Source organism: Corella eumyota, chromosome 1 (assembly GCF_963082875.1).
Source record: "Corella eumyota chromosome 1, kaCorEumy4.1, whole genome shotgun sequence".
Classification (NCBI taxonomy): Eukaryota; Metazoa; Chordata; class Ascidiacea; order Phlebobranchia; family Corellidae; genus Corella; species Corella eumyota.
The window spans coordinates 23,028,263-23,047,149 of record NC_137490.1 but is presented as its reverse complement, the minus strand read 5'-3'; the positions used below and the strand labels follow the sequence as shown (position 1 = coordinate 23,047,149).

At 27.6% G+C, this 18,887-nt stretch overlaps 3 protein-coding genes and 1 pseudogene across 3 annotated transcripts; all 4 read right to left on the bottom strand.

Annotated features, from left to right (window-relative positions):
* Nucleotides 1-231: 231 nt before the first annotated feature.
* LOC145742451 (uncharacterized) lies at nt 232-3,437 on the bottom strand (annotated as a pseudogene).
* Nucleotides 3,438-4,058: 621 nt separating this feature from the next.
* Nucleotides 4,059-10,394, bottom strand: LOC145742440 (uncharacterized). The gene is made up of 5 exons (XM_082560221.1): nt 9,022-10,394; nt 7,215-7,790; nt 5,489-6,022; nt 5,294-5,306; nt 4,059-5,207 (listed from the first exon to the last, which is right to left on the bottom strand). The coding sequence occupies exons 1-5, from the start codon at nt 10,323-10,325 to the stop codon at nt 4,059-4,061; spliced, it is 3,576 nt and encodes a 1,191-aa protein (XP_082416347.1). The 5' UTR covers nt 10,326-10,394.
* A 452-nt stretch (nt 10,395-10,846) lies between these two features.
* On the bottom strand, nt 10,847-15,337 carry LOC145742429 (uncharacterized). The gene is made up of 3 exons (XM_082560210.1): nt 14,332-15,337; nt 12,522-12,941; nt 10,847-11,187 (listed from the first exon to the last, which is right to left on the bottom strand). The coding sequence occupies exons 1-3, from the start codon at nt 15,335-15,337 to the stop codon at nt 10,847-10,849; spliced, it is 1,767 nt and encodes a 588-aa protein (XP_082416336.1).
* On the bottom strand, nt 12,971-13,789 carry LOC145763734 (uncharacterized). Its single transcript, XM_082575243.1, has 2 exons — nt 13,086-13,789; nt 12,971-12,978 (listed from the first exon to the last, which is right to left on the bottom strand). The coding sequence occupies exons 1-2, from the start codon at nt 13,765-13,767 to the stop codon at nt 12,971-12,973; spliced, it is 690 nt and encodes a 229-aa protein (XP_082431369.1). The 5' UTR covers nt 13,768-13,789.
* Nucleotides 15,338-18,887: the final 3,550 nt, after the last annotated feature.

Here is an 18,887-nt window from a genome sequence, read left to right as displayed (position 1 = left end):
AAAATTATACTAATTACATTGTTATGCAAAAAAAGTCAAACAAAAAATTAACAGAATAATATTCAGTTGAATTAAAATTACTTAACTCAGGAAAGTATTACATAAACCATATGAAAGACAATCATTTAAAAACTAAATCAAAAAAAAAGGAATTGTAAAATTGTATTTTAAGAAAAAAAAAAACAATAAAAAGAAACACTAAAAAATTAAAATACTAAGAAAAAAACTAGTTTAACAAGTGTGTGTTTGAATGTGCCTCCTTAATGAAGAAGAAAAAGTAAAAGTTTTACCACAACATTTACAATGAAATGGTTTTTCACCTGTATGTATACGAGTATGGTTTTTAAAGGCATCAGCTCGATTAAAACTTTTACCACAGTGTGTACAATAAAATGGTTTTTCACCTGTATGTGTACGAGTATGAGATTTTAAATGATCAGCCCGTGAAAAACTTTTATCACAATATGTACAATGATAAGGTTTTTCACCTGTATGTGTACGAGTATGTGTTTTTAATTGAGCACTTGCAGAAAAACTTTTGTAGCAGTGAGTACAATGATATGGTTTTTCACCTGTATGTATTCGAACATGCATCTTAAGGTTAACAGCCCACTTAAAACTTTTATTACAATATGAACAACGAAATCTTTTTGTTTGATTCTGTTGTTTTACATTAGAAGATAATTCAATGCTACCATGATCACTCTCCAAATTGTTACCACTTTTCTTTAAAATTTTTTTATTCTTTGGCTGTTTAATCACTACAGATTCAATGATTATATTAGAAACTGAAAAACTTTCAGAACTGAGTGTAGCTTTGCTTTTACTACGTAGATTATTAACAATACTTGAACATCCCAATTCTTCTTTAATTGCAAAAATTTCAGGTTTTTTAAGCAAATTGCTTTGGCTATCTTGTTCTGAATAGTCCAAAGTTAACTTAGGGAAATCCAGATTACGTTGCATGCATTCCTTTGGATTTATTTCATTATAGATGGAGGCATTTTGATATTCAGGGTCAATAAGCCTTTCATGAAGATTATCAACATTTACATTTACTAACTTGTTTGTTGTATTTTTGTTAGTAATGGTTTTACTATTGAATGAATCTATCGCATTATCAATAAACATTGGTTGCAAGTTTACATCAGTGTTTCCAAAGTATTCTTCTTTAACTGCAGAAAGTCCATCGACATCAACGTTTTCACCTTGGGAATAAGAACAATTTTTGCTTGTATTCAAATTGTCAGGTTTTAAACTTGTAAATTTATCTCCAAGATTTATAATTTCTTTCTTAATTGATCTCATTTCTTCTGTTACACTTAGACGGAATAATTTAAGTTCCTCCAAAATTAAAAAGTTTATCGAATTGTTAGATTGAACTTCCATGTTTTTTACTTGAGTTTCAGTAAAAATAAATCCAGGTTAAAACTACTTAATTTTTTTATCTAAATCAAAAAAAGAAAATGATTAATAATTAGAAACATTTTACATCAAATAATAAAAATACCTTCTACTCAATCTTATACTAAAAACTGGTAATCAAATTTTAATAATTAATTTCAAAACATTATTCAAATTTTACTATTAGCATATGTTTTTTAAAGATTATAGTAATTACATTGTAAATGTAGAAAATAATGTAGTTACAAGATAACGAAACATTTTACATTAAATAGTGTTAATACATTATGCTCAATAATATATCATTAACTGGTAGTCAAACTTTAATAGTTAATTTTAAAACATTATTCAAATTTCATTATTAACATATGTTTTACAAAAATTATACTAATTAAGTTTTAATGCAAAAAGATTTAAATATTAATTAAACACAGAATAATATTCCGTTAAATTAAAATCACACAATACAGAAATGTATTACATAAACTTTATGAAAGACAATCAGTAAAAAAACAAAATTTAAAATAAGGCAAATAAAACTTGTATTTTAAAAAAGAAAATACCCAATAAACATACAAATACATGAACATAAACACAAAAAAATTAAAATCCAATTTAAAACATTACAGAAAAATATTTTGCCGATTGTGTGTTTGAGTATGCCTTTTTAAACAAGAGGAATTAGTAAAACTTTTATTACAATATTTGCAATGAAAAGGTTTTTCACCTGTATGTATACGAGTATGAGTTATTAAATGAGACTTCCGAGAAAATCTTTTATTGCAGTAATTGCATTTAAATGGTTTTTCACCTGTGTGTATACGAGTATGAGTTATTAAATAAACACTTGTAGAAAAACTTTTTTTGCAGTGGGTACAATAAAAAGGTTTTTTACCTGTGTGTATACGAGTATGACGTAATAAATGAGACTTCTGAGAAAATCATTTATTGCAGAAATTGCATTGAAATGGTTTTTCACCTGTATGTATTCTAACATAGGTTTTTAAATTATGAGCCGAATAAAAACTTTTTTCAAAATATGAACAACGAAATCTTTTGGTTTGATTCCGTTTTACATTAGAAGATAATTCAATGCTTCTATGATCACTCTCCAAATTGTTACCACTTCTCTTTAAAACGTTTTTATTTTTTGCCTGTTTATTTACTACAGATTTAATGATTATATTAGAAGCTGAAAAATTTTCAGAATTTCGTGTAGATTTGCTTTTACTACGTAGATTATTCACAATACTTGCACATCCCAATTCTTCTTTAATGACAAGAATTTTAGGTTTTTCTGGCAGATTGGTTAAGCTTTCTTTTTCTAAAATGTCTGAAAATATCTCTCCTATATTACTTTGCACACCATTGTTTTGATTTATTTGATTATATATTGGGGCATTTTGATCTTCAGGGTCGAAAAGCCTTTCTTGTAGATTATCAGCATTTACATTTTCTATCTTAAAATCTGTTGCATTTTTGTTAGTAATGGTTTTACTATTAGATGAATATTTTTTCCGTAAATTGTTTAATTCTGGTAAATTGTTTAAGTTTTCTTGATTTAAAACATTACAAATTAACTCAGGGGGATCTAGACTTCTTTGCATGTGTTTGTTTAAATGTATTTCATCAATAGTTGAGACATTTTGATATTCAGGGTCGATAAGCTCTTCTTTTACAATATTTGCATTTACATTTCTTAGCTCAAAAATTGTAAAATTTTCGTCAGGTAAAATTTCAATATTAGATGTATTACTTGTTTTCTCAACAAACGTTGGTTTTAAATTTACATCAGTATTTTCAAAACATTCTATTCTAACTACAGAAAGTCCATCAATATCAACATTCTCACTTTGAGGATGGGAACAATCTTTGCTTATGTTTAAATTGCCAGGTTTTAAACTTGAAAGTATTCCTCCAAGATTTATAATTTCTTTCTTGATTGATCTTATTTCTTCTGTTACACTTTGACGAAACAATTTCAGTTCCTCCAAAATTAAAAAGTTTATTGGGTGGTTAGATTGAACTTCCATATTTTTTACTTAGATTTCAGTAAAATTATATCCAGAGTAAAACTACTTAATTTTTTATCTAAATCTGAAAAAAAGGTAGTTACAAGATAAGAAACATTTTACATCACAAAATGTTAAGAATTTTCACTCAATCTTATACTATAAACTGGCATTCCAACTATAATAATTAATTTTAAACCATTATTCAAATTTTACCATTAGCAAATGTTTTACAAAAATTATAATAATAAAATTGTAATGCACAAAAGTTAAACAAATGATTTCAGTATCAACTAAACATGAAATAGTATTTAGCTAAACTAGAATAACACAATAGAGAAACAAATTACATAAACTTTGTTGTTATAGTTGTAGTTTTAAATTGGTTTTCAACTTGATTATTAAATAAAAGCATTTTTTAACTAAAACTTACAAAATAATATATTCAAAATCAAACTAAAATAAAATACATAAAACTACAATGTTTTAATATAAAGGGAATACAATGGAAAACTGTAAACAAAATAGGACAAACAAAAATTCGTATTTTAATACACAAAATCAATCATTAAACTTACAATTAAATAAACATCAAAAAATATAAAAAATGCGATTTAAAAACTACAATGACAACAACAAGTTTTAGCGAGTGTGTATTTGAGCATGCTTCTTTAGGGTAGAGGAAGACATAAAACTTTTATCACAAAACTTGCAATAAAATGGTTTTTCACCTGTATGTATACGAGTATGAGATATTAAACGAGGCTTCTGTGAAAATCTTTTATTGCAGTAAGTACAATGATAAGGTTTTTCACCTGTGTGTATTCGAACATGCATTTTAAGACAATCGGCTCGTGTGAAACTTTTATTACAATATTTGCAATGATAAGGTTTTTCACCTGTATGTATACGAGTATGAGATATTAAATTAGTGTTCTGAGAAAATTTTCTATTGCAAAAAGTGCAATGAAATGGTTTTTCACCTGTGTGTGTACGAGTATGAGTTATTAAAATAGACTTTTGAGAAAAGTTTTTATCACAATATGTGCAATGATATTGTTTAGGTTGATTCTGTTTTATTTTACAAGATAATTCATTGCTACTTTGATTCCTTTTTGAACTGTTGCCACTTCGCTTAAAAACATTTTTGTTTTTTGGCGGTTTTTTAACTACAGATTTGATGATCAAATCAAAATTAGAATTAGGAGTAGTTTTACTTTTAGTTTGTATATTATTCACACTATTTAAACATCCCAATTCTTCTTTTATCGCAAGAACTTTAGTTAAATTGTTTAAGCTTTTTTGATTTAAAATGTCAGAAGTTAACTCAGGAAGATCTAGACTACTTTGAATACTATCATTATAATTTATTTCTTTATGGCTTGAGGCAATTCGCTCCTTAGCGTCAATAAGCCCTTCTTGTTGATTATCTTCATTCACATTTACTAACTTGTTTGTTGTATTTTTGTTAGTAATGATTTTAATATTTGATGTATCACTTGCATTATCAATAAACATTGGTTGCAAATTTACATCGGTGTTTCCGAAACATTTTATTCTAACTGCAGAAAGTCCATCTAAATCAACATTCTCACTTTGAGAACGGGAACAATCTTTGCTAATATTTAAATTGTCAGGTTTTAAACTTGTAAATTTATCTCCAAGATTGATAATTTCTTTCTTGATTGATCGCAATTCCTCCAAAATTAAATAATTAATTGTGTTGTTAGATTGAGATTCCATAATTGCGAATATTATTTTTAATTTTAAGACAAAATGTATTTCAAATTCCTAAACCTGTGTATTTAAATCTAAGAAAAAAAAATTAATGCGTATTATATAAATGCATTAGACAAACTTTTTAAACTAAAATTTACAAAACAATACACACTAAATCAAGCTGAAATAAAATACATAATACACTGATATTTTACATTACCAAGTAAATACAAAAATAACTAAATACAACCCAAGACATTAATTTGCATTTTAATAAACAAAAACAACCTAAAAACTTGCAAACACAAAAAAAAATTAAAAACCAATTCGAAACATTAAAAAAAATATTTTACTGAGTGTGTATTAGAGTATGGTTTTTTAAAAAAGCATTCTGAGTAAAACTTTTATCACAATATTTGCATTGATAAGGTTTTTCACCTGTATGTATACGAGTATGAGTTATTAAATGAGATTTCTTAGTAAATCTTCTATTGCAGTAAATGCATTTGAATGGTTTTTCACCTGTATGTAATCGTGTATGATCTTTTAAAATTGAAGTCCAAGCAAAACTTTTATTACAATATGTGCAATGAAATGGTTTTTCACCTGTATGTATACGAATATGTGATTTCAAATTACCAGCCAAAGAAAAACTTTTATCACAATATGTGCAATGAAATGGTTTTTCACCTGTGTGTATACGAATATGCCTTTTAAGATGGTCAGCCTGATTAAAACTTTTATTACAATATGTGCAATGATAATTTCTTTCACCTGTGTGTAAACGAATATGTGTTTTCAAATTATGAGCCAAAGAAAAACATTTATCACAATATGTGCAATGAAATGGTTTTTCACCTGTGTGTATTCTAATGTGTCTTTTAAGACTCAAGTTCCAACAAAACTTTTTATCACAATATGAACAACGAAATCTTTTGGTTTGATTTCGTTTTACATTAGAAGATAGTTCAATGCTTCTATGATCACTCTCCAAATTGTTACCACTTCTCTTTAAAACCTTTTTATTTTTTAGTTGTTTATTAACTACAGATTTAATGTTTATATTAGAAGCTGAAAAATTTTTAGAACTTTGTGTAGCTTTGCTTTTACTACGTAGATTATTGACAATACTTGAACATTCCAATTCTTCTTTAATGACAAGAATTTTAGTTTTTTTGGGCAAATTGGTTAAAGCTTTCTGCCCTGAAATGTCCGAAGCTAACTTGGGTGAAACTGGATTACTTTGCATTCTTTCGTTTGGATTCATTTCATCATAGGTTGAGACATTTTGATCTTCAGGTTTAATAATCATTTCTTGTTGATTATCTTCATTCACATTTATTAACTTGTTTGTTGTATTTTTGTTAGAAATGATTTTAACATTGGATGAATCCATTGCATTATCAATAAACATTGGTTGCAAGTTTACTTCAGTGTTTTCAAAATATTCTTCTTTAACTGCAGAAAGTCCACCAAGATCAACGGCCTCACCTTGGGAATAAGAATAATGTTTGCTTATATCTAAATTGTCAGGTTTTAAACTTGTAAATATTCCTCCAAGATTTATAATTTCTTTCTTGATTAATCTCATTTCTTCTGTTACACTTTGACGAAACAATTTCAGTTCCTCCAAAATTAAAAAGTTTATGGGATGGTTAGATTGAACTTCCATATTTATTACTTAGATTTCAGTAAAATTAAATTCAGAATAAAACTACTTAAATTTTTTATCAAAATCTAAAAAAGAATGTAGTTAGTTTAGCAACCATTTTAAATAATATTGATACCTTTAACCAACTATTATAAACGGGTAATCAAATTCAAATAACTAATTTCAAAACATTAAATGTTAGAATTAAAACATTAATTAAGTGATAATGCAAAAAAGTTCATTAAATAAATTAAGTATTTAACACAGAAAAATATTCAGTTAAGACAAACAGAAATTGTATTTAAAAAAAGGAAATTAACCTATAAACATACAAATACATAAACAAACAAAAAAATTTTAATTTAAATTAAAACATTAAAGAAAAAAAATTTTAACGAGTGTGTGTTTGAGTATGTATTATTAAAGACTTGGAGTAAGAAAAACTTTTATCACAATATTTGCAACGAAATGGTTTTTCACCTGTATGCATACGAGTATGAGATACCAAATAGGGCTTCCGAGAAAAACTTTTGTCACAATTTGTACACTGAAATAGTTTTTCACCTGTGTGTATTTTAATATGTTGTCTTAAATGATCAGACTGTTTAAAACTTTTACTACAATAAGTACAATGATAAGGTTTTTCACCTGTGTGTGTTCGAACATGCAATTTAAGATAAGTACCTCGTGTAAAGCTTTTATCGCAGTATTTGCAATTGAATGGTTTTTCACCGGTATGTATACGAGTATGACATATTAAATAAGACTTCCCAGAAAATCTTTTATTGCAGTATGTACAATGATAAGGTTTTTCACCTGTGTGTATTCGAACATGCATCTTAAGACAATCAGCGCGTGTAAAACTTCTATTACAATACGTGCATTGATAAGAATTTTCACCTGTGTGTATTCGAACATGTCTTTTAAGATTATCAGCATAATTAAAACTTTTATTACAATATGTGCAATCATAAGATTTTTTACCTGTGTGTATTTGAATATGTCTTTTTAAATGATGAACCAAAGAAAATTTTTTATCACAATATGTGCAACGTAATCTTTTGGTTTGATTCTGTTTTACATTAGAAGATAATTCAATGCTACTATGATCACTGTCCAAACTGTTACCACTTCTCTTTAAAACCTTTTTTTTCTTTGGTTGTTTATTCACTACAGATTTAATATTTATATTAGAAGCTAAACAACTTTCAGAACTTTGTTTGGCTTTGCTTTTGCTACGTAGATTATTCACAATACTTGAACATCCCAATTCTTCTTTAATTGCAAGTATTTTAGGTTTTTTAAGCAGATTGGTTTGGCTTTCTTGTTCAGAACAATACGAAGTTAACTTAGGAGAATCCAGATTACTTTGCATGCTTTGTTTTGGATATATTTCATTATAGATAGACACATTTTGATCTCCGAGTTTAATAAGCCTTTCTTGTTGAATATCTTCATTTACATTTACTAACTTGTTTGTTGTATTTTTGTTAGAAATAATTTTAACATTGGATGAATCACTTGCATCATCAATAAACATTGGTTGCAAATTTACATCAGTGTTTTCAAAGTTTTCTATTTTAACTGCAGAAAGTCCAACAAATTCAGCATTATCACTTTGAAGATAAGAACAATTTTTGTCTATATTTAAATTGTCAGGTTTTAAACTGGTAAATATTCCTCCAAGATTGATAATTTCTTTCTTGATTAATCTCATTTCTTCTGTTACACTTTGACGAAACAATTTCAGTTCCTCCAAAATTAAAAAGTTTATGGAGGGTCCGGGTTGAATTTCCATATATTTTTACTCAAATTTTAGTAAATTTAAATTCAGAGTAAAACTACTTTACTATTTTATCTAAATTTAAAAAAAGAATGTAGTTACAACATAAGAAACATTTTATATCTTTTTTTTTTCTATTAGCAAATGGTTTTACTATTAGCAAATGTTTTACTATTAGCAAATGTTTTATAAAAATTAAACTGTTAAGCAAAAAGGTTAAACAAATGATTTAAGTATCAAATTAAACATAAAGTAATGTTCAGCCAAACTAAAATCACACATTACAGAAAATAATTACACTTTCTATTACATAAGTTTTATTATAGACGCTTAATTAAAAAACTAAATACAAAACTAGAAAAAAAAAACATAAAAATACATTCACATGAACATACAAAAATAACAAATAAAACATTAGAAAAAAAAATTAATGTTTGTGTTTTTTAGTATGCCTCTTTAAAGACGTGTTATAAGGAAAACTTTTATCACAATGTTTGCAATGAAATGGTTTTTCACCTGTATGTATACGAGTATGAGATACCAAATTGGGCTTCCGAGAAAATCTTTTATCACAATTTGTACACTGAAATGGTTTTTCACCTGTGTGTATTCGATTATGTGTTTTTAAATGAACATTTTGAGAGAAACTTTTATTACAATAAGTACAATGAAAAGGTTTTTCACCCGTATGAATTTGAGTATGAAATACCAAATGAGACTTCTGAGAAAAACTTTTACCGCAATTTGTACATTGAAATGGTTTTTCACCTGTGTGTAAACGTATATGTTGTTTCAAATAATCAGACTGTTTAAAACTTTTACTACAATAAGTACAATGATAAGGTTTTTCACCTGTGTGTATTCGAACATGCTTTTTAAGATAATCAGTTCGTATAAAGCCTTTATCGCAATATTTACAATTGAATGGTTTTTCACCTGTATGTATTCGAGTATGACATATTAAATGAGGCTTTCGAGAAAATCTTTTATTGCAGTAGGTACAATGATAAGGTTTTTCACCTGTGTGTATTTGAACATGGGTTTTTAAATGATGAGCCAAAGTAAAACTTTTATCACAATATGAACAACAAAATCTTTTGGTTTGATTCTGTTTTACATTTGAAGATAATTCAATGCTACTATGATCACTCCCCAAATTGTTACCCTTTCTTTTTAAAACCTTTTGTTTCTTTGGTTGTTTATTCACTACAGATTTACTGATTATATTAGAAGCTGAAAAATTTTCAGAATTTTGTGTAGCTTTGCTTTTACTAAGTAGATTATTCACAATACTTGAACATCCCAATTCTTCTTTAATTGCAAGTATTTTAGGTTTTTCAAGCAGATTGGTTTGGCTATCTTGTTCTGAATAGTTCAAAGTTAACTTAGGAGAATCCAGATTACTTTGTATGCTTTCCATCAAATTTGTTTTATTATAGATTGGGACATTTTGATCTTCAGGGTGAAAAAACCTTTCTTGTAGATTATCAGCATTTACATTTTCTATCTTAAAATCTGTTGCATTTTCGTTAGTAATGGTTTTACTATTGGATGAATCTATTGCATTATCAGAAAACATTGGTTGCAAATTTACATCAGTGTTTTCAAAGTTTTCTATTTTAACTGCAGAAAGTCCAACAAATTCAGCATTATCACTTTGAGAATAACAACAATCTTTGTTTGTATTAAAATTGCCAGATTTTAAACTTGTAAATATTCCTCCAAGATTGATAATTTCTTTCTTGATTAATCTCATTTCTTCTGTTACACTTTGACGAAACAATTTAAGTTCCTCCAAAATTAAAAAGTCTATAGTGTTGTTAGATTGAACTTCCATATTTTTTTACTTAAATTTTAATAAATTTAATCCAGAGTCAACCTACTTAACCTTTTATCCTAATCTAAAAGAAGAACATGATTAATAATAGGAAACATCTTACATCAAATAATGTTAACATATTTTACTCAATCGTATACTAAAAACTTGTAAACAAGTTTAAATAATTTATTTCAAAACATTATTTAAATTTTACTACTAGCAAATGTTTTACAAAGATTACCCTAATTAAATTGTAATGCAAAAAAGGTTAAACAAATGATTTAAGTATCAATTAAACGTGAAATAATGTTTAGCTAAACTAAAATAACACAATACAAACCTCAATCCTAAACAAGGCAAACTAAAATCGTATCATAAGAAAAACAACTAATAAACATGCAATTACATAAACATACAAAAAGTTAAAATTCGAATTAAAACATTGAAAAAATTTTTTTTTAACAAGCGTGTATTTGGGAATGTTTCTTTAACGATACGGAATAAGTAAAACTTTTATCACAAGATGTACAATGAAAAGGTTTTTCACCTGTGTGTATTCTAATATGTGTTTTTAAAATACCAGTCGAAGAAAAACTTTTATCACAATAAGTGCAATGAAATGGTTTTTCACCTGTATGTATACGAATATGGTTTGTTAAATTACCAGAAGAAGTAAAACTTTTCTTACAATATGTGCAATGAAATGGTTTTTCACCTGTGTGTGTTCTAGTATGAATTTTTAAATGATTTTTTTGGGAAAAACGTTTATCACAATATGTGCAATGAAACGGCTTTTCACCTGTATGCATTCGAATATGAATGTTAAGGTTAGGAGACCGAGAAAATTTTTTATCACAATATGTGCACTGAAATCGTTTGATATGGTCACTCTTTGAACTGTTATCTGTTCGCTTTAAAACTTTTTTGTTTTTTAGGTGTTTTTTCACCACAGATTTGGTGATAACATTGGAAGTCAAAAAACCGCCCAAATTAGGTGTAGATTTGCTTCTACTTCGCAAGTTATTTACAATACTTGAACATTCTAATTCTTCTTTAATTGCAAGTATTTCAGGTAAATTGTTTAGCTCTGGTAAATCATTTAAGCTTTCTTCATCTGGAATGTCCAAAGTCAACTCAGGTGGATCACAAATACTTTGCACTTTTGGGTTTAGATTTCTTTCATCAATGATAAAGGTATTTGGATGTTGAAGATAAATGAGCTCTTGTTGTAGATTATCTGCATTTATATCTTTGAACTCAGAATCTGTAGTAACTTTGTTAGTAATAATATCATTGTTTGATGTATTATTTGCATGACCAATAAACATTGGTTGCAAGTTTACATCAGTGTTTTCAAAGTTTTCTATTTTAACTGCAGAAAGTCCATCAAATTCAGCATTATCACTTTGAGAATAACAACAATCTTTGTTTGTATTAAAATTGCCAGGTTTTGAACTTGTAAATATTCCTCCAAGATTTATAATTTCTTGCTTGATTGATTTCATTTCTTCTGTTACACTTTGACGAAACAATTTTAGCTCCTCCAAAATTAAAAAGTTTATTGGGTGGTTAGGTTGAACTTCCATATTTTTTTACTTAAATTTTAATAAAATTTAATCCAGAGTCAATCTACTTTACTATTTTATCCTAATCTAAAAAAAGAACGTAATTAATAATAGGAAACATTTTACATCAAATAATGAGAATACCTTTTACTCAATCGTACACTAAAAACAGGTAATCAAATTTTAATAATTAATTTTAAAATTTTATTTAAATTTCACTATTAATGAAAATTCACTATTAAAAGAAAAAAAAAGATAATATTAATTTAAATGTAATGCAAAAAAGATTACACAAATGATTTTAAGTATCAAATTAAACATGAAATAATGTTTAGCTAAACTAAAATAACACAATACAAAACTCGATCCTAAACAAGGCAAACTAAAATTGTATCTTAAGAAAAACAACTAATAAACATGCAATTACATAAACATACAAAAAGTTAAAATTCGAATTAAAACATTGGGAAAATTTTTTTTTAACTAGCGTGTATTTGAGAATGTTTCCTTAACGATACGGAATAAGCAAAACTTTTATCACAAGATGTACAATGAAAAGGTTTTTCACCTGTGTGTACTCTAATATGTGTTTTTAAAGCACCAGTCGCAGAGAAACTTTTCTTGCAATAAGTGCAATGAAATGGTTTTTCACCTGTATGTATTCGAATATGGTTTGTTAAATTACCAGAAGAAGTAAAACTTTTCGTACAATATGTGCAATGATAAGGTTTATTCCCTGTGTGAATTTGATTATGTTTTCTTAAATTATCAGTAGAAGCAAAACTTTTATCACAAGATTTACAATAAAATGGTTTTTTACCCAGATGTACAAAAATATGTGTTTGAAGAGAAAGATTCCTAGAAAATTTTTTATCACAATATGTGCAATGAAATGGTTTTTCACCTGTGTGGGTTCGAGTATGAATTTTTAAATGAACTCTTTGAGTGAAACGTTTACCACAATATGTGCAATTAAACGGCTTTTCACCTGTATGTATTCTAATATGAATGTTAAGGTTAGCAGACTGAGAAAATTTTTTATCACAATATGTGCACTGAAATCGTTTGATTTGATTCTGTTTTACATTAGAGGAGAGTTTACTGCTAATATGATCACTGTTTAAACTGTTACCCATTCGCTTTAAAGCCTTTTTGTTTTTTAGCCTTTTTTTCACCACAGATTTGGTGATGACATTGGAAGCCAAAAAAACGTCCAAATTAGGTGTAGATTTGCTTCTACTTCGCAAGTTATTTACAATACTTGAACATTCTAATTCTTCTTTAATTGCAAGTATTTTAGGTAAATTGTTTAGTTCTGGTAAATCATTTAAGCTTTTTTTATCTAAAATGTCCAAAGTTAACTCCGGAGGATCAAAAATACTTTGCCCTTTTGGGTTTAGATTTCTTTCATCAATGATAGAGGTATTTTGATCTTGAGGATAAATGAGCTCTTGTTGTAGATTATCTGCATTTATATTTTTCAACTCAGGATCTGTAGTAATTTTGTTAGTAATAATATCATTGTTTGATGTATTACTTGCATGATCAATAAATGTTTGTTGCAAATTTACATCAGTGTTTTCAAAGTTTTCTATTTTAACTGCAGAAAGTCCAACAAATTCAGCATTATCACTTTGAAGATAAGAACAATTTTTGTCTATATTTAAATTGTCAAGTTTTAAACTGGTAAATATTCCTCCAAGATTTATAATTTCTTTCTTGATTAATCTCATTTCTTCTGTTACACTTTGACGAAACAATTTCAGTTCCTCCAAGATTAAAAAGTTTATGGAATGGTTAGATTGAACTTCCATATTTTTTTAACTCAAATTTTAGTAAATTTAAATTCAGAGAAAAACTACTTTACTATTTTATCTAAATCAAAATAAGAAAATGATTAATAATAAGAAACATTTTACATCAAATAATGAAAATACCTTATACTCAATTATATACTAAAAACTGGTGATCAAATTTGAATAATAAATTTTAAAACATTATTTAAGTTTTTCTATTAGCAAATGTTTTACAAAGATTATAAAAATTAAACTGTTAAGCAATAAAATTAAACAAATAATTTAAGTATCAAATTAAACATAAAGTATTGTTCAGCCAACTTAAAATTAATTACACATTACAGAAAATAATTACACTTTCTATTACATAAGTTTTATTATAGGCGATTAATTAAAAAACTAAATACAAAACTAGATAAAAAAAAACAATAAAAATACATTCACATGAACATACAAAAATATTGAAATTTAAATAAAACATAAGAAAAAAAAACTAATGTTTGTGTTTTTTAGTATGCCTCTTCAAAGACGTGTTATAAGAAAATCTTATATCACAATGTTTGCAATAAAATGGTTTTTCACCTGTATGCATACGAGTATGAGATTGTAAATGTGGCTTCTGACAAAATCTTTGATTACAATAAGTACATTGATAAGGTTTTTCACCTGTGTGTATTCGAACATGAGTTTTAAGATGATCAGCTCGTGTAAAGCCTTTATCGCAATATTTGCAATGAAATGGTATTTTACCTGTATGCTTATAAGTATGAGTTTTTAAGTGAAGATTTTGGGAAAATCTTTTATCGCAATATGTACATTTAAATGGTTTTTCACCTGTGTGTATTCGAATATGTCTTTCTAAATTTTTAGGGTAACCAAAAGTTTTATTACAATATGTGCAAAGAAATGGTTTTGTTTGGTTAGGTTTTACAATGGAAGATGGTTTAACACGAACATGAGCACTCTTTGAACTGTTAAAGTTTGACTTTAAAACCTTTTTGTTGTTTTGTTTTTTTATAATATTAGAGTGGATGATGTCTTTTGACGTCAAAGAAACTTTAAGAATTTTAGAAATATTTTTACTTCTTAGATTATTTACTATACTGGAACACCCCAATTCTTCTTTAATTGTAACAATTTTCAGTAAATTCTTTGAGTTTTCTTGTTTTAAAACATTGCAAATTAACTCAGAAGAATTTTGACAACTTTGCATGCTTTTGTTTAGATTTATTTTATCATTAACTAAAGCATTTTGATTATCAGGGTCGATAAGCTCTTCTTTTACATTATGAACATTTATATTTTTTAGCTCAGAAGTTGTCGAGTTAACATTGATTAACATTGAATTTAAATTTCCATCAGTGTTTCCAAAACAATCTTTTCTAACTGCAGAAAGTCCATTAAAATCAACATTTTTACCTTTAGAATGAAAACAATCTTTGCATGTATTTAAATTGTCAGGTTTCAAACTTGTAAATTTATCTCCAAGATTTATAATTTCTTTCTTAATTGATCTTATTTCTTCTGTTACACTTTGACGAAACAATTTCAGTTCCTCCAAAATTAAAAAAGGAACTTCAGCTTCCATATTTCACCCTTAGTTTGCAGTTTAAAAGTTAACGATAAAACTATTTCTTTTTTTTAAATCTATTTAAAAATGTAAAAAAAATATCATATAAAAAATAAATATTAAATATTTGCTTCATAATATTTTTATTAAAAATTAAAAAAAAAATTGTCAAACAAATTGTTTTTTGCGGTCCTCACTGATTCTCTCTCTTATTTTACAGTTCTAGCTGATGTTCTCTTATACTCTACAGTCCCACTTATTCTCTCTCCTGTACTTTACAGTCCTAATTTTTTTTAAGATGAGAAAATCCGTTATTTGTTTTATGTAGTTTATAATTTATAAAAAAAGGTTTAACTTTAAAGTTATGTAACTATGTTCAAAACAAAATCACTATAAATTGTCTCTTTTTTACTTAATTGCTTCGTTTCATTTAACATTTAATACCGGCAGCGTGGTGTAGTGGTAAAAACACTTGCTACACCACACATAAACTCGTGGGTTCAATCTCAATTGATCTCATGCTGTAGCGCCCTTGAGTAAGGCACTATAAATGTTATGAACTCCTGCTGAGCCAGCACTTAATCAGCAGCATAATTATCGGGCAATTATAATCTATAATATCCCAAACTGCCACAGGCAACTCAAGACTGGGTCGGAGTAACTGATGTTACTGTATGTTTAAGTCGCGCATTCGACTTTCCCACATCGAGGATGAAGATATATACAAAAAAAACACAGCTGATTTTTCTGGTCAGCAAAATGCGAAAATATAGTCATGGGACGATCTTTCATTTTTTACTAAGAAACAAGGCGTGCACTTCCTTATTATAAAATCCAACCAGTGTTAACTGATAAAATTTGCAATTACATTAAAGCTACTATTCTAAATCTAAGTCCGTATTAATTGCGATAACAATAAAAAAATAACCAGCAGTTAAAATTTAACGATCATCCAGATATTTACTACACATGCTTAAAAATACACAGTTTTTGCGTATATTCAATATTATTGTTTAATGAAAATATATTATATACACTGGCGTCAATCCTGGGGGTGCATGCACACCCATCTACAATTTTAATAAGTGCCAAATATATGTGGCACCTCTAGAGTATTTGCAAAATGATGGATTTTAGATGTAAAATGAATAGTTATATACGCGATCTAAAAAATCTCACCATAATAAATGCTTGAAATGTCGCCAAAAAACGGCATATTCTGCGTGTCTGGTGCTTATACTACATAATAATTGTACTTTCGTTGGTTAAAGACTAATGCGGTCTCCTTTCTTTGCTAATATCAAATTTAAGACGATTTAAAGTCAAGTTCAACTTAATATAAGCACTTTGAAACGCTTTTTTTAGCGAAGATTTTACTATTTTTAACACCCCTAAAGTTAATTAATTTTTTTTTATATTGACGCCCATGATCATATAAATAATAAGTTGCAACCCATAATACTTATGATGAATATAAATGGCCCAGGCAAGGTTTGACCGGTTGCCAGAAGATTTGGCTGTGAAAAGGCAGGCCGAAAGCGCCTGTCTTTTAATTCATTTTAAAATTAGTTTTTAAGACATAAATCTTACAAAAATAAATATTTTAAAAGCTTACATATGTCTTTATCATAAAAACCAATCAAAACTTTTATATATACTGTACTTTTTGCAAAATTTTATTTTATAAATCTGTAAAATATGGATTTATGCTTACACTTTACCCGGGCTTCACGCTGCAGACTACCCGCAGTTTAGCAAAAAATTTCGCAAACCGAATATAAATTTTGCAGGCCAAAAGCACTTGTTTTTTATCCATTTTTGAGACAAAAATTTTAAAAAAATAAATATTTTAAAAACTAACATATCGTAACAAATGAATAAATTTTTATACGTAATGTACTTACTGCCAAACTTTATTTTAAATATCAGTAAAATAGGGTCTTATACATTATACCTGGGAATTTCGTCACCGACTTCCCGCCGTTTTTTTGCAAGCCGAATCTTCTTACAGTCAAATGTTGTGGTCCCCGCCTGACTATTGATGTAGCGGTTGCCAGTCGATCCGTAGTCAGGTCGATGCACCCAAGGCGATACGTACTCGAGTTCAAGTTCATCCCGTACTCGCATTACGTAACCCTTTATACAATTCGCATATAAGTAACATATCAGTTTATTAAATAGAACTTATCTTAGTAGTAGTATGCGATAATTATACGACAAATAAGTGTGCGTGCACTATTTGAATTTACAACTATAATAATGATTAAACAAATTTTGTTATTAAGTTATAACTCAACTGATAAAAATTCCAAATACACAACAAAGATACCGCCCTTATCTTTCGTCCGTCTTAGTTGCGATAATGGTTAAAAAAGACAGCTGATAAAAAGATGTCAACAATACAATAATTTAATACTATAATCGTTGAAAAACACTGTATTTTTAAACAGATTTATTAATGCGTATTTTAAATATTTATTTGTTTAAAAAATAGATATAAATAATAACTAGCGGCACATGATACTTACAGTTAACGTAAGTAGCTCGAGTATGGATCGTCCGTTGCGGCCTGCAAGGAGAGTAATTCCGCTGAAAAAATTCAAAATTTCTGTTGTGTGAGTGTGGATCTACTAGAACGCATCAACTCAAGAATCGACTGGCAACCGATGTATTGCCCTGCTAGATGTACTGCACAGCAAAAAATTGAAAAATTCTCCTTGTTCTAAAAACAGATCAGCTGGCAATTACGTATTTATTAAAATACTTAGCTTGTAAATGAGACTTTTCTAAAAACATGGTTAGTACACAAAAATACCTTAAAATTTAAAAAACGCAAAATTTTAAACCTATTTTCCAGTCTGGAAAATAGGGCGTGCACACGCGAGATTTTTTTCATTAAAAAAAATGCACGCCTAGAATTAGCGCTTTGCACACCTAGTGTCTTAAAAAAATGTGCACGCGCAGTACTGACGCCTAAAACATGTTAACATATATCACGCATGCCTGCCTAGACCAGAAATTTTGGTACGCGTGCATGCGCAGTCACGCATTTTTTACGCTTGCACGCACGAGATCTCGTCGAAAACTGCCCTACTTTCCAGACTGGCCTATTTTATCAGTTTATACAAGTTTAAAATATAAATTTTTAACAGATTTTCTAACAATATAACATTAAAACATAACCGAATTGCTTCAATTTATTGAAATATTGTACAACACTTTTTTTATATATAAAAAATAGAAAACACATCAATCAGTCTGTCTGTCTGTTGTTAAAATTTAAAAAAATTAACCTGGAAGATAAAAATCAAAATATTTTAACACAATACTTAGTCAAAAACTATATAAATTTTAAGATTTAGGTTCTTTAAATATACAAATTACCTTCTGTTAGTCTGTTACCACGTAAAAAATAAACGTAGACAACCACACGCGCACATGTTTAATAAAAATTCGCGGGCAGAAGTGACTGGCAGACTGACATTCGCAATTGTCCCAATTATAAAAAACATACATTTTAAATGTTTACTAGTCAACCAACAATTATTTATTCGATTAAAGTTTGTAA